This window comes from Giraffa tippelskirchi, chromosome 8, assembly GCF_054371585.1.
Source record: "Giraffa tippelskirchi isolate mGirTip1 chromosome 8, T2T-mGirTip1v1.2.pri, whole genome shotgun sequence".
NCBI lineage: Eukaryota > Metazoa > Chordata > Mammalia > Artiodactyla > Giraffidae > Giraffa > Giraffa tippelskirchi.
In genome coordinates, this window is record NC_137282.1 from 8,309,715 (window position 1) to 8,325,891 (window position 16,177).

The following is a 16,177-nucleotide window of genomic DNA, read 5'->3' on the forward strand; positions in this document are numbered from 1 at the left end:
AAATCTTGTTACATTGGGTGCAGGGCAAATCAGATTCCCCTGTGAAAAGCTACTAGGAGGGAAATTTTAGGAGAAGTGTAAAACGAACTGAAGGCTCTTGCTTGTTTTGGTATATTCTCTTCATATTGTCCTTAGTATCTGCTTTTGCAGACGGGAGGGTGATTCCTTTCCGTGCACACTCCCATGCTGAGTAGGTTGTTGCTGTTGCTGTCAGCCGGGGTGCTGCATGTGTGATCTCAGCCTGTGGGCAGCAGGCCCTCCCCCCCAGCCCTGACTGGGAACCCCCACACGCCGGGGGTGTCTCTCTAAGTGCTGCGGCATTAAGGGAGGAGTCTAGCTGAGGATGCTCGCAGTATCATTGAACACGGGGCTGCGGTGTCACCGACTGCATTCGGTTCTAGGAGATTTATTAGCATATTTGGTTTTCATTTGGATGCTTCTTTTAAAGAATATGACAGTTTATTTCAAAACTTGTTAGCTTGTTCCTGGCTTTTCTAATTCTCCTGTGGAATCCTGAGAACATGGCACTTCGATTCAGACGGGTTTTTTGTTTTGTTTGTTACCTATCTTAGTATTTTTAATGTAGCTAACTTATATAATCAGTGTATTTTCTCACTGGCCTCTTAGTGTTTTTAATGTAGCTAACTTACATAATCAGTGTATTTTCTCACTGCACAGAAAGTTGGAGTGACTGGTCCTCCTGATCCACAAGTCCGCTGTCCCTCTGTTATTGAGTTTGGGAAATATGAAATTCATACCTGGTACTCCTCTCCATATCCTCAAGAATACTCAAGGTATGTTTTGAGAGGCCAAAACCTTTTGTTCTTAGATTCCTAGAACTCCAGCACTAGAAGAGATCTTGGAGACATTGTAGTCCAATTCATCTCTACATTCGAGAAAACTGGTAGGTTTAAGTATCCATAATAGCAGCATACTTTGGCAGCCACTTATTTGGCTTTATAATAGATTTTCTTTTCTGTAACCTATCCAAAAACTATTACTTAAGATCAGAAACCTGACACATGGTCAGAATGAAAGGGGAACATTTTTTCTTTATGAGAAATTGACCTTCATATCTCACACCAAAAACTTTTTTTTTAAGAGAAATTCTTATTTTTAACTATAAATAAAGTTTCACTGAGTAGCTTTTTATTTAAGTTTTTATAATTTAACAAACTTAGTAAATTATTTGTTTCCCCAGGAATAATTAGCCAAATGGTATAAAATTATATATAAATGGCTTGGGTTTCTAGATATAAAAATGAATCAGTCACCAGCTTTTTGGGATAAGGCAGTGAGCTTAGTGAAGCCAGATTCGTTTCCTGACTCAACTCTGACATTTATAAGCTATGTAACCTTAGAAATTACCCAGCTACTTGTTACTTCAGTTTCCTCATCTGTAAAACAGGGATAATAATAGTTCTGACCTCAGGAGGTTTATTGTGAACATTAAATGAGTAGAATCATGTAAATCACTTAAAAATGGTGAGTGCTCAATAATGTCATTTATTTTTTTCTTTTAGGGTTGAAATTAAAAGAGTTGAAAAATAAGATTTGGTCAAAAAATTAAACACTGGCTTAGCATTCGAAGTACAGCAGTCATTAATTCTTTAATCTGGTTTACAAATCTAAGCGAATTAGAAAAGTAGGAGTGAGACCCAGACCTCAGTGACAGAGAGAGATAGGGAAAAAGCAAAACCCCAGGAAACTAACATACAAGCTTATGAAACACAGCAGCTGAGAGCCATTTATTGTAGGATCAGTTACCTCCAAACTCTGTTAGACCTTTAAGGCAGCATTCTGTTTATTTCATGGAAGAATAACAATCTGAATTTGTTAAAAACGTTAAATTATGTATTATGTATATACGTTAAAAGAGGGGAGGAAATTCCTCAACTACCTACGGAACACAGGTATTCAGTGCAATGTCTTCCTCAGGAGTTATGGATAGCCAGGATATTGTATAATCAAGAACAGCAGAGTTGAAGAATTAATTTCGTCATTAGGTTTAAAATAAATTATCACCATTTTTAAGTGAGCTCTCTGCCAGCTGTGCAGATCACAAGAGCGCCCCATCTGGTGCAGAAAGCTTGTTCAGCGTGTGTCTCCTGTTCAGCGGTTGTCATGCAGAGAGTGGAACCACAGGCACCTTCTCTCTTCCTCTCAAGGGCAGGAGGAGGAGAGGAACTCATTTAGTCAGGAGTGGAGACAGAGAGAAGATGAAAATGAGGCTGTCAATTTTAAGATACTAAGTCTGATTAAAAATGTTGCATTTTGCTCTGATGAGTTTGTCCCTAGAATTTGACTTCTTAATCAAGTTTGAGGGAGTTAGTTACCAGTGAAAGAATGAGCAAACATTGCCAGCAGAAAAATAAATAACCTAAAAAGTATAATAGGGATTGTAACAGAAAGCAGCAGTAGAAGAAGAACTGTAAGGTTCATCTGAGTAGAATTTGAGACATTTTCTGTACTTTTTCATTATTTACCATTGTGAAGGGTTCCCTGAAAATAGCAGAAAATATTGTGTAAGTTTTTTAAGTAATAAGTTTTTTAGTACTTATTATTTTTTCTATCTATATGTTCATAATTTCCTTAATTACATTTTCAGAAAACCACATTTTATTGAGTTTAGACTTGTTTCACTTCTGAGTTCTTTAAACTTGAGTTGACTATAATGTTTAGAGATCACATGTTTTCTAAATAGTAAACCTATATTTTTACTTTGTTAATGACTATTATTCTCTGCTAAATTACTTCTAAATTATTTTCTTATTAATAAAAGTTCTAAACACTTTTAAAAATTTCCGAATCCTAAAGCATGCAAAGTAGGACAGTTGGAGCAAAAACAAAGAAGAAAAGATGGTAAGAGGAAAAATTATTTGGGAAGTGGGATTACGTATTACCTCCTATAATATTCAGGTATTTGTGTGTGTGGTATACGTTAAGTAGTCTTGCATCCATGAGTTTTAAAAAACAAAATAAAATGAAACAACAGCAATGAAGCAGCTTCATTTGGAGCAGTATGATTAAGTCTCAGATATTGAAGAATATAAACCAGAGGTTTTAACCTGAGGTTTCCCCCGCAGGGTGATGTGATGCACACACATGGCAGATGGGTCCATAAAGGGCCCTACTCTGTCTTTAAAAACATGACATAAATAGGCTAAAGGCAAGAGGAGCTGTGATCATGGAATATTCTCTACTCCTGAGCTGTTTAGAGCCTTAGCTTCTTAATAACCTCTTTGCTACAAGTTCGTATTAAGATAAGATCCTAAAAAGGCAGATTCTCACATATTTGAGTAGTTTGGGAACCTTGTTCTACCTTTTGATACTGTTCCTGACTTGACTTGATGCTTAGATTATGTACAACCCCAGTTACTAAGGAATAGCATCCTCAAAGTCTTTGAATGACTGTTAAATGATGAAATAAAGTGGATGAAAGGAGAATAAAAGTATTCATAGTATTAATCATAAATAATAGCCATAGTTACCATTCACTGAGCTTACTCAGTGACTAAACATCTCTGGAATAATTCTATGAGGTGGATATTGCTATCTTTGTTTTTACAGACCAGGGCCCAGCAAACATATTCAAGACCATACAGTTTATAAGTGGGAGTACCAGGATTTAATCCCACTTTTCTCTTACCATGTAGCTATAACTTTTAACCACTGTACATGACTACTCCATATAGCATTGATATCTAGATTGATCTCAGATGGCTTGTACCATAATCTTTGATTTAAGGAGTATTTGGTGTAATTTCTATTGTGTTAAAATTTTACTATTGACCTATTATAAAAGCCACACAAACTGCTGCTATCTTGGGCAATGTTCTAAAGCCACAATAGGAAGAATATTTGCATTATCCTAGAAGTAAGGGAACCAATACAGCTGCAGCCCAATCCTGACTTCAGAAATTGTGGTATCCATGTAGTGGGTGACTTTAAATGTCAGATGTGGGGCTGCACCCCCATGACGCAGCTAGTCAGAGTGACCATACACCTCCTCGATAGTCCGGGCCTAGGTGCGGTCAGGGAGAAGATGGCAGAAAGCAGCACTCAGCAGTGTTCTTTAGGTCGCGGAGCACCCCTGATTTCAATAACTGCACTTCACTTCATGTGATCAGATGTTTTTCCTGTTTGATATATTTTTTCAGTGAGAGAACTGCAACCATTTGTACTATTATTAGAAGAAATATTCGATCTTTTCTAGAGTTTTATTGAATGATTCCCATTAGACTAAGAGTGTCATCCCAGTAGGCTTAGTTTTAATAAAGTCAGAGGCTTTTAAAATACAAAGGATTGTAAGAGACTATGACAAACAGCTGTATGTCTATCAAATGGACAACCCAGAAGAAATGGAGAAGTTCCTAGAAATGAACAATCTTCCAAGGCTGAAGCAGGAAGAAATAGAAGATGTGAAAAGACCAATTACCAGTAATGAAATGGAATCAGTAATAGAACAACTATCAGCAAACAAAGCTTCAAGACCAGATGACTTTATAGGTGAATTCTACCTAACATTTAGTGAAGCAGTAGCACCTGTCTTTTCTCAAACTATTCCAAAAAATTGCAGCGGAAATAGTGCTCCCGAACTCATTCTGTGAGGCAAGCATCTCCTTGATACCAAAACAAGATAAAGATACCACAAGAAAAGAAAATTATAGGCCAGTATCACTGATGAACATAGATACAAAAATCCTTAACAAAATACTAGAAAACCAAATGCAATAATGTATTACAATGATCATAAGCAATGGTTGTAAATAATAATCAGGTGAGATTTATCACAGGGATTCAAAGATTCTTCAGTATCTGCAAATCAGTCAGTGTGATACAACACGCTGAAGAACAGAATTAACAAGTTGAAGGATAAAAACAGTGTGACCATCTCAGTAGATGCAGGAAAAGCTTTTGACAAAATTCAACATTCATCTATTGATAAAAACTCTCCAGAAAGTGAGCATAGAACACACATAATAAAAGCACATATGATAAGCCCACAGCTAATTGCATACTCAGTTGTGGAAAGCCGAAAGAATTTCTTCTCAGGTCAGGAACAAGACAAGGAACAAGACCACTTCTATTCAACATAGGTTGGAAGTCCTAGCTACCGCAGTCAGACAGAAAAAAAGAAAGAATCCAGATTGGAAAGGAAAAAGTAAAATTGTCACTGTTTGCAGATAATATGACACTATACATAGAAAAGTCCTAAAGAAGCCACAAAAAACGTTTGGAGCTCACTGATGAATTTGGTAAAGTTGGCAGTATACAAAATTAATATACAGAAATCTGTTGCATTTCTATACACTTGACAGTGAACTATCAGAAAGTAAGGAAATAGTCTTATTTACCATTGCATCAAAAAGAATAAAATACCTGGGAATAAACCTGTCTAAGGAAGTAAAAGATCTGTACTCAGAAAACTCTAAGACATTGATGAAAGAAATTGATGATGACATAGACAAACAGAAAGACATATTCTGTTTATAGATTAGAAAACTTATTGTTAAAAACGACAATACCATGCAAAGCAATCTACTCATTCAGTGCGATTCCTGTCAAATTACTCAGGGCATTTTTCATAGAACTAGAACAAAAATTTTAAAATTTGTATAGAAACGCAAAAGACCCGGAATGGCCAAAGAAATCTTGAGAAAGTAAAACAGCTGGAGGGTTGACTTCAGACTATATTACAAAGCTACAGTAATCAAACCAGTATGGTCCTGGCACAAACGCACACACATAGATCAGTGAAACAGAATAGAGAGCCCAGAAATAAACCCACCACTTATGGTCAGTCTGTGATGGAGAAAGCAAGAATGTGCAGTGGGGAAACGTCAGATTCTTCAGTACGTGGTATTGGGATGATTGGACAGTTACAGATGACAGAATGAAACTAAACAATTTTCTTAAATCATGTCAAACTCAGAATGGTTTAAAGTCCCAAAGATAAGATGTGAAACCATAAAATTCCTAAAAGAAAATACAGTTGGAACACTCTTTGATACAAATTGGAGCAGTTTTTTTTTTAATCTGTCTCCTAAAGCAAAGGAAACAAAAGCAAAAGTAAACAAATGGAACCTAATTACACTTAAAAACTTTTGCCCAGCAAAGGAAACCATTGATAAAATGGAAAGACGCCCTACTGAATGGGAGAAAATGCTTGCATATGATATGATCAATAAGGGATTAATACCCAAAATGTATAAAGAGGTTTTTTCTTTTTTTTTTTTCAATTTCCTTCAGCCTCAGTACTTATTTATATGAGAGAAGATATAGTATATTTGGATTGTATTTCTTGTCATTGTATCATCCAGTATTTTTGTATATGCAGTTTTTGTTATCAGATCTTAGCATGCTTACCGGTTTTGGACACAGTTTAGGATATAGGGGAGCCTCGGTGCTGAGGATACATGGGATGTGTGTTTATCACAGAGGGCCATGCAGTCCTCTCAGTTCAGACTAAAACACTTACAGCAGCCACTGGTTTTCAGTTCCTTCTATGGCTTTATGAACTGACCTGATCACTGTAGTAGGACTTCCCAGGTGGCTCAGTGGTAAAGAATCCGCCTGCATTGCAGGAGACGCAGGTTAGGTTGCTGAGGTGGGAAGATCCCCTGGAGGAGGAAATGGCAACCCACTCCAGTATTCTTCCCAGGATAACCCCATGGACAGGGAAGTCCTTCTCGACTGCTACTAAACCAGCTAGTGTATTGAATAAATATAAATGCAACAAAATATACAAAGAAATAATTGGAAATTTTATTTCAGTCATTGAAAATAGACCTTTCAGGTACAGGATTTAATCTCATATTTAACTGGAGAGAAAGCCAGAATTTCAGAGCAGAAGGAAGGAGGTAGTGTAGCATGTCCTAACTTGAAAAAACGTTTTCTGTATTATAATTTTATACTTAAAAACATGTACAAAACCTGCTTTTACAATCTCCACTAAATGTCCATCATATTCAGCCTTTGTACCTAGTGTACCTAACACAGGGCCTGATAGTGTTCAATACATGTTCATTTTCTGAAATTAGTGAGTGAATGATCTAATAAAGGAAGAAAGAATAGACAGCTTAACAAAATCTTCACTTATTGGTGTGTTCCCGAGGTAGACTTTGCTTTCTACTTACTGGAGATTATCAAGGGGGAGAGAAGGTGAGATTTTCATGGCTGTCTGGTGGGTAACTTTAAAAGATGATAATTAACCTACTAGGAAGATCCCTGGATTGGGTGAATTGATTTCTCACCACTGCCCTCTTGCTGTTGATTAGTTGGATCCTGTTATCCAAATTAGTTTTATCTTTGATTTTTGTGTTTCCTTTTCTAAAAATTTGATTAATGGGGATAATGATATATTCTTTACCTTTTTACCTGGGTGGTAATGAGAAAGAATGAGTGAAAGTTTAAAGTCTTATAAAATATAAAGCCCTCTTGTTTGTGTAATTATTTTTTTTACAGGCTGCCTAAGTTATATCTCTGTGAATTCTGTCTAAAATATATGAAAAGTAGAACTATTCTGCAGCAGCACATGAAGAAGTGTGGTTGGTTCCATCCTCCTGCTAATGAGATATATAGAAAGAATAACATTTCTGTTTTTGAGGTAAAGTAGAAGATGTTTAGTAGTTGTCTTCCTATCCGTTTCAAATACAGTGCCCCCTGTGGTTTATCTGATTGCGCAGCTTGATTTGTTTTGGAAATGTTGTTTTGCTGTTGTTCACTCACTATTGAGTCAGTAGTTCAGCTCTGTAGGGGAGAAGCAGAGTTAGGTCAGTCTAAGTGGTACCAGTTCACAAACTTGATCTCTGAATAAACTATTATTTTGTATTTCATCCAATCAAAGACATCAGTTGTAACATATTTTATGTTCCACTCAGAAGATAAAAGTACTGCAAATTATGATATATATATGACTCCATTTGATTTTTTTAATGCCAACAGATTTTACTTTTGTATAGATGTGATAAGATTGTGTCTTAGACTCTACAAAACATGGCACTTAAAAGATTTCTCCTGCTCTATTTAAAGGAAAATTGTGTAGAGGTATATGTAATAACTAGTAAATCCTAAGAATATTTCCTGATTTCATCATGATTGTTTGACTTACGCTACACCAGTGATTCTGTGTTGTTAATAGTGATTTTTAATTTCTTGATCTCAGTTCTGTGGTTTGATTGCCTAACTATTAATTGAGTACCTGCCATGTGCTCAGTTCTGTTAATTCCAATGATGATAGACTTTCAGGTTGTCAGGATCTGTTCCGTCTTTCACTTTCTTAATCTTCCCAGAGCTTTTATTTTAAGTGAGGAATAGAGGAGATCTTGACCTTTCAGGGAGGGAAAAGGTGTTTTGTACAATAAATTGCTTAAATTGCTAAAGAAATTTCAGTCTTTTTTTTTTGGCCACACAATGTGGCTTCTGGGATCTTAGTTCCCCAACCAGGGGTTGAGCCCCAGACCCTCAGCAGTGAAAGTACCGAGTCCTAACCTCTGGACCGCCGCAGGGTTTCCAGAAAGTGCAGTCTTAAAACGTCAGTGTCTTTGGGTCTGATGTCAGCAGTCATTGGCGTGTTCGTAAAGAGCACACATTGCAGGGGTGTGGGGAGCATATAGCCTCTTGCTCCTGATCCTGGCCAACCAGAGTCCATGAAATACCTCACTTGCCAGGTTGCCGCCAGGGGAACCTGCTCTTTGCTTTTGACAATAGATAATAATCCCTCAAGGAGCTTTATTTAGGGGGAAACCTCATTTTGGCAGTCAGATTACATTGCTTCTGGCTGCTAGCACAAGTTAAACTATCGCTTTACTTTGTTTTGCTTAACAGATGTATTTTAGAAGAGGTTACATTTAGATCTTTTGTTGAATTAAATACTTTTAAAAATACATCAGATCAGCTTGCCATCTGAAGGATTCCTGTAGTCAGTCTTTTTATAAAAGCAAAATGCTGTTTTGGAAATGGCCATCACTTCCTTGTCTCGCCTTTTTGTGCTATGTTGAAGCGCAGTGTTTTGTGTCCTTAGTTGTCTTAAAGTAGCAGACGTTGTGCTCTGCCGTTTCAGGGGACAGCTCCCAGACCCACTGTGCTCTGAGAGGTGCCGGCCCCTCCTAGGGTGGACTGTGGGTGCTCGCAGGCTCTCTTTGCTGATGTGTGTTATTCTAGAATTAAAGAGACACCTTGCTGACCGTTCTGTCTGTTTTTTCCTCTAGGTTGATGGGAATGTGAGTACCATTTATTGTCAGAACCTGTGTCTCTTGGCAAAGTTGTTTCTTGACCACAAAACACTCTATTATGATGTGGAGCCATTTCTTTTTTATGTTCTAACCCAGAATGATGTCAAGGGCTGCCACCTTGTTGGCTACTTTTCTAAAGTAAGTATATCAGCTGAAATTTGTCTTCAGTTCATATGAAAATATGAAACAGTCTTTGGTTGTCACTAGGAGGCAGTACAGGACGCAGCCCCTTCTGGGTGCCATGTAGTTTTCTGGAAAGGGAAACAGGAGGACCACTGAGACACTTACCAGGTGCCAGCAGGTGCCTAGTAACGTTCAACAGACTGTTCTCTGCTGGAAACATCAAACTGCTCCTCACACCCCAGAGGGAATGCTTTGCCATGGCTTTACTCCCATGGTGATGATAGGTAGGACTTGTGAAATAAACAGAGTCATTACCTGTCTGAGTTCTTTCTCTGTTTAAATCTTCTCTTCCCAATTTGAATGTTAGGCATAGAAGTAAGAATTTTAAGAAGCCACTTTTATTAAAGGATACTTTCTCTCCTTCAATTTTCCATTCTCTTGGAGACAAAAAAAAGTTTCTTTTGTTGTCAGACAACGTAAAAGATGCAGTTTTATTTAAGAAAGCCCGTGATAAAATCTAACTGTATAAAAATAGTTAAGTGAAAAGCCCTACTTGTTAGGAGGCTGTTTCAATAGTTAAATGTAATTTAAAATATATTGCTTGATTCATAGAGGTGTATTTATACCCACCGTATGTAGCACCAAAGCAGGTGCTACAATAAAAGGAACTTGGAAGTCGGTGATGAACTGTCGCACTTCTAGGGGCCACAGTGACAGCAGCGTTTGTAGCTCTGCAGATGGGTCCATACTCGGGTTCCTCTGTTTTTGAGTTGCAGATGGTGTTGGGTGGCGACACTGCAGTTTATACGTTTTTCTCCTGGGATGGTTGCTTTGTGGGGAATGCCAGGGACTTAACACTGTCCTCTCCCTCTCAGAGGGGTATTTTTTTCTTGATGTGCATTGCCTATCCCAAAGGACCAGGGCTGTGGTTTTGACTGTTAATCTTTGTTTCTTAAAAATTAGCGTTCGTGTTTACTCTTACCAGCCTGTTGTTTTAAAACTAGGCTTTTGTTTTTTCTACCAGGAAAAGCACTGTCAACAGAAATATAACGTTTCCTGTATAATGATTCTTCCCCAGTACCAACGCAAGGGCTATGGGAGGTTTCTCATCGATTTCAGTAAGGATTATAGTAACGTAGCTGCTCATTGTATCTTCTTGTGGACTTTCTTTTGGTTGGACATGAAGTATTTTTAAATTGCTAATATTAGATATGAGTTTCTATGTGATTTATAGCAAATAGTTTTAATTTACAGCTATTAATTTACAGTGGAACTTAGTTTTATTTTATGGAATAATTCTGTCTCAAAACAATATTAAAAAGCTTTGTAGAACGACTTAAATTAGCACTAATAAAGAAGTGCAGCACCCGCCCTATTTTTCTTACCCAGTTATTTGAGAAACGTGTACATCGCGTTTTAGTTACAGGCTCTACCTAGTGGTTAAAAATATGTGATGTACTTTTAAAAATGATAGAAGTAAATGATAGGGTAAATAATGTAATTTGAGTTAAAAATTGAAAGCTAACTGTTCTAAAAAGGTCATTGTAGAACTTGCATTTTGTTGTATACATTGATAATCTTGCTTTGAAAGTAAATGTGTATTTGAGGTAAATTTTCTATTGACTCCTGGAGAAGGAAATGGCAACCTACTCCAGTATGCTTGCCTAGAAAACTCTATGGACAGAGGAGCCTGGCTGGCTACAGTCCATGTGGTCGCAAAGAGTCAGACACGACAGCACACATGCCTTCTATTGATCATGAAATAGTGGTATTGAAGGGATTATCTTCCCTCAGATATTTGTTCAAAGTAGCAATATTTAAAGGAATACTTTCAGAATAATGGTTAAAAGGATTCTGATAGGCAGTTCTTCTAAATATAAGATGATTACATTTCTAGTGTTAATTCTCTCATATGGACCAGTGAACCTTATTCTGCTTAGCCTTAGACTGTGTCCCTAACCATATTTAATTGGAAATATGTGCCAATATGTGACACAGTATAACCACCATATGTGGTTATTTTTTACATTTTCCTGTTTTTTTCTTCCAACTAGTAGTAGAGGATAAAACTCACACTGTTTCCTTTAGTATCAATATATTGTTTTGAAATAGAACTCATGATTGGATGTGTTATGCCATTAAGTAGCAGCGTTGGGAGGAATATTTTATGCGACATTTTTTTTTTTGAAGCTATACAAACAACAGTCTATATGATTATAGTATTTGTTTTTATTTTAAAACTTGTCCTAAAGTAATGTATTTTCCCACTTTACCATTCTTAGATGGATATTTTCTTTGATGACAAAATGCTACCTTTTTCTGCCATCTCCATTTTTGATACTCTCCCTTAGAGTTTATTCCTTTCTTTTCCTGTTCCATGCATTAGACAAGAAGACAGAGTAATAGCACCACACACAGGGATGCTGACATTCTTGCTCATCAGGAATTAGGGTGATGGGTGCTTGTGAAGAAAGCTTTGGTTGAAGTGAGAAATTGTCATATATATAGATCACTCATAGAACCACAATCTTAATAGGATTATGTAAAAACTGAAGGCAGTCTTTTATATCGTGCAAACAAATAGTTCTGTTGCCATCTAGTGGCCCAAGTAAAACATGCAAGGATGGTTCCCCCATCATACATTGAGGCAAAAAGCATTCTTGCCTCGATCTTATCTGTGCAGCCTATTAATATGAAGTCCTGATTTTTAACAGTTTGAATATTCTAACAATGTGATTTGTATTAACTATAAACAAAGTAATACTAATTCGATGTCCAGAGTATATAAATTATGTAATCTTCTTGCAAATTTGTTTTCAAGTAATTTTGTAATTTTGTTCTTGAAGGAATTAGCCTCTGAAATTGTAGCCTATAATACTTGGATTAATTATGGAAGAAGGGCTTGTTATTTTTGTAAACTGCCATCTTTTAGATTCTCTGACATATTTGTGATTTGCGGGTTTCTTTAGGTTATTTGTTGTCAAAGCGTGAAGGCCAAGCAGGGTCTCCAGAGAAACCGTTATCTGATCTAGGTCGCCTTTCCTACATGGCTTACTGGAAAAGTGTAATATTGGAGTGCCTTTATCACCAAAATGACAAGCAAATCAGCATTAAGAAGTTGAGTAAGTTGACTGGAATCTGCCCTCAAGACATTACTTCCACACTCCACCACCTGCGAATGCTGGACTTCCGGAGTGACCAGTGAGTATTACATCCCTTTGTATAACCTTTGAAAGGTGATTAGGTAGAGGTGTTGAATTGGGCAGCCAAATTATCGGTTAAAGTACATAAACTGATGTAAGTGGTATACTTGGTGATCCTGAGACGTCATTTTCCTTTATATGTTTTATACTATTGACCATTTTTTAAAAAGCTTTTTTTCTGGTCTTCCGTCTAACTTTAGGACCTAAGCTACTGAATCTGTTATTTATTGGGAGCGCCTTCACAATGCAAGTAACGACTGCAGAAATAGTGTCAACTAAAATAAACCCTTGATTAGTTTCCATGCAGATGGCACAGAATGAGCTACAGGTCAGAGGAAAGACAGCTTACCTGTCTAGTGTGATGGAAAAAAGGTCACAAAGAAAGGAGGCATTTGGGCCAGAACAATGGAGAATAAAAGACAGAATGCAAGAGAACAGCAGAAGTTTCAGAGGTGGAAAGTGTGAGATAGGAAGTGACTGAAACAAATGCTTCAGTCGCTCTAGTTGAGTGTGAAGTCTTTATCCAGCTTCGTGTTTCTGAGCCATCTTGGTGGTGTCTTTCCAGGCAGGCTTTTTGTGAAGCATTTATCTGCTCTCATTTCCAGGGCTTTCTGGGAGTGTAGCTCCACATTCATTGTTTGCTACTCCTGGTGCATTGTTGATTGCTATAAACTTTTCTCTGGTTTCAGATTTGTGATTATCCGCCGGGAAAAGCTTATCCAGGATCACATGGCAAAGCTTCAGCTGAATCTGCGGCCTGTAGATGTAGATCCAGAGTGTTTGCGCTGGACTCCCGTCATAGTCTCCAATTCTGTTGTCTCAGAGGAGGAGGAGGAGGAGGAAGAGGAGGAGGAGGAGGATGAGGAGGAGGAGGAGAGAGAGCCGGAAGAGCGTCAGAGCCAGGAAGGAGAATTGGAGCCAAGTGTAAGGGCACGGGCAGTCCCCGGTGTTGATAACAGAAGAGCGTGTGTTGGTTTTCAGGAGTATTTGTGATGTACATATAATGGTATCTGAAACCAGTACTGTAAACTCACATTAGAATTTCCAAGTTTATGTCAGTGATAGAAATTTCAGGAAGACTGGGTTTTGTTTACTTATTTGTATATTTTCAAGCCTTGTATTATTAGGAAACTTTCAAATTTGTTACATTGTGTTAGTTATGAGTATTTATCAGAGTGCCTATAAGCAGCTAAGTTTGAAGCTGTATAGAAATTGAGGAATCTGAATTAAATTTAAATCTGACCATTGTTTAAAATGAAGATTCATTTTCCTTAAAACATTAAGGAAATAGTGTAAACAGTGCATATTTTCTAATAGAGCACTAAACAGTTCAGTGTCTTGAGCCACTAAAGGATTAGTGAAGGTACTACGTCATTTTCAACATTTTTCTTCATGTGATGCATACTTTTCTCTGTTCTTTTTTTTTTAAAGCAGTGCTTTCATCCTTTAAAACTCTCTGTTCTCTTTTGATAGACATAAATAGTTTCAGTGCCCCCTGTTTAGTGTAATTTTCCAAATAAAATTAAGTATTCAGAATAAAATAAGTCAAAATCATTCCAGAAATTTTCTTTCATTTTCTGAGCATCCTCTTTCTCTTGCCCATGCCCCAGAGTTTATCTCCTCTCTGTTTATAAATTTCTGAGACATTTCATGAACTGTCTCATTTAACATTTACTAGATTATAAGAAAAATAATAGTCGCTTTGTTTCTTGTTTGCATAGTGGTTAAGAGTACTGGCTCTTGGATCAGGCTGTCTGGGTTTACATCCCAGCTTCTTCATTTGCTACTGCATGGCCTGGGGCAGGTTACTTACATGTTCTGTGCCTCAATACCTGATTTGTAAAATGGGGATATAATAATAATATTTCACATAATTGGTGTGGATTTTACCCATATAGCTTTTAAAACAGTGCCTAACACACAAGAGATATTTATGTTAGGTATTAAATAATGTTATCTTTGAAGCTCTGTTTTCTTACCTCAGCATTTAAAAGGCCAGAATAGGAGATGTAACCAAATATAAGACTGAAAATTAACCAGCATGGTTTTATTTTCTAAATCAGGTGGGGAAGTCTGCATCTCGCGAGAACAAAGAACAGGATTCTTACACTTCAGTAGAAAGTGAAAAGAAACCAGAAGTTACGACACCAGCCACTACCACTCGTTTGAGCAAACAGGTCCTTCCCCGTGACAGTCTTCCTGCCAATAGTCAGCCGTCTCGGAGAGGCCGGTGGGGGAGGAAGAACAGAAAAGCCCAGGAACGCTTTGGGGATAAGGATCCGAAACTGCTCTTGGAGGAGACGTCAGCCCCCCAGGAGCAGTACGGAGACTGTGAGGAAAAGTCAGAAACTTCCCAAGAACAGTACATGGAGAGTGAGGAGCCGTCTGCAGCCTCCCAGGAGCAGCCGAGCCAGGATGGGAAGCCAGACGGGCCCAAGAGAAGACCCAGCGAGGGGCTCGAGCTCTGGCGAGGCCCGCCGAAGAAGAGCCCTGAGCCCCTGAAGTGCGCGCTGCCCGATGCCCACGACCGGCTGCCCCGTCGCTACAGCGAGAGTCGCTACTGCGAAGGCCGCTACGCTGACGGGGACCGCCCCGTGCTGCGGGGCTGCAGCGAGAGCAGCGAGGAGGACGGGGAGCCCGAGAGCCCTCGGTCCAGCTCGCCCCCCGTGCTCACCAAGCCCACGCTGAAGCGGAAGGTGGGCCCACCTGCATCCCGCCCCGTCCCGCCCCGTTCCCGGAGCTCTGAGAGATGGGGCGGGAGTCCGTTCAGCTGCATGCCTGATGTCTCCTAGCCTGTGATCTTCCCAGTGAGCACGTGTGATGTGCACTTGGCTCCTCTGGATCATAAGTGTTCACCTGGAAGTCATACACTTATTTAAGGACTGATATAGGCTGTTTTCAGCTTGCTGGTTTTATTTCAAATTATGACTTCTTAGGGATTTAAAAAAATCCCCGGGGGCCTTCCCTGGTGTTCAGTGGTTAGGACTTTGAGTTTCCACCATGGGGACCGTGGGTTCAAACCCTGGTCGGGGAGCTGAGATTCCGCAATCACGAGGCCAAAAGCATGGATTAGAAATGTTTCTATTAGGAAAGGCACACACTCCATAGTTTCAAAGAAAGTATGAAGAGTTCCTGTATTCCCCACACCCTGTGTCCCCTGTTACTAACTGTTTTCCCTTGATGCGGCACATGGGTCACAAATAGTGAACCAGCATGAACTGGTTCATGTTACATCATTAACTGGAGCCCATACTTTGTTCAGATTTCCCCCAGTTTCCCCAGGATACCACCCAGCACACCACATACATTGCATTTAGTTGTCATGTCTTTTTAGGCTTCCTGGTTGGTGGTGACAGTTTGTCGGACTCCTTGTTTTTGATGACCTTGTCAGTTTTGAGGAGTACTTGCTAGATATTCTGTAGAATGCCCCTCATGGTATTAAAATGGGGTGAAGTGTTTTGGGAAGAAGGCCACAGAGGTAAAGCGCCGTTCTCATCACATCATAGAAGGGTGTCTGCCATCAGTCTGTACCAGGACCAAATACAAGGGCATTTGCTGTCAGTGTGACTTCTCACTGTTGACCTTAATGTCAGCCCCAGTCTCCTGACTTCCAGG

At 38.7% G+C, this 16,177-nt stretch overlaps 1 protein-coding gene and 1 long non-coding RNA gene across 3 annotated transcripts in view; one reads left to right on the plus strand and one right to left on the minus strand.

Annotated features, from left to right (window-relative positions):
* Window positions 1-16,177, plus strand: part of KAT6A (lysine acetyltransferase 6A) — a 97,813-nt gene that overhangs the window by 75,072 nt on the left and 6,564 nt on the right. For both annotated transcript variants that reach the window (XM_081519214.1, XM_081519216.1), the window contains exons 9-15: window positions 679-794; window positions 7,468-7,609; window positions 9,213-9,374; window positions 10,384-10,477; window positions 12,329-12,560; window positions 13,252-13,486; window positions 14,626-15,258. In XM_081519214.1, the coding sequence (XP_081375340.1) occupies window positions 679-794; window positions 7,468-7,609; window positions 9,213-9,374; window positions 10,384-10,477; window positions 12,329-12,560; window positions 13,252-13,486; window positions 14,626-15,258 (1,614 nt within the window). The remainder of the gene's footprint in view (window positions 1-678; window positions 795-7,467; window positions 7,610-9,212; window positions 9,375-10,383; window positions 10,478-12,328; window positions 12,561-13,251; window positions 13,487-14,625; window positions 15,259-16,177) is intronic.
* LOC145516989 (uncharacterized) overlaps window positions 7,602-16,177 on the minus strand; it is a 41,215-nt gene continuing 32,639 nt past the window's right edge. The window contains exon 6 of the long non-coding RNA XR_014061902.1: window positions 7,602-7,752. This is a non-coding gene — a long non-coding RNA (uncharacterized LOC145516989). The remainder of the gene's footprint in view (window positions 7,753-16,177) is intronic.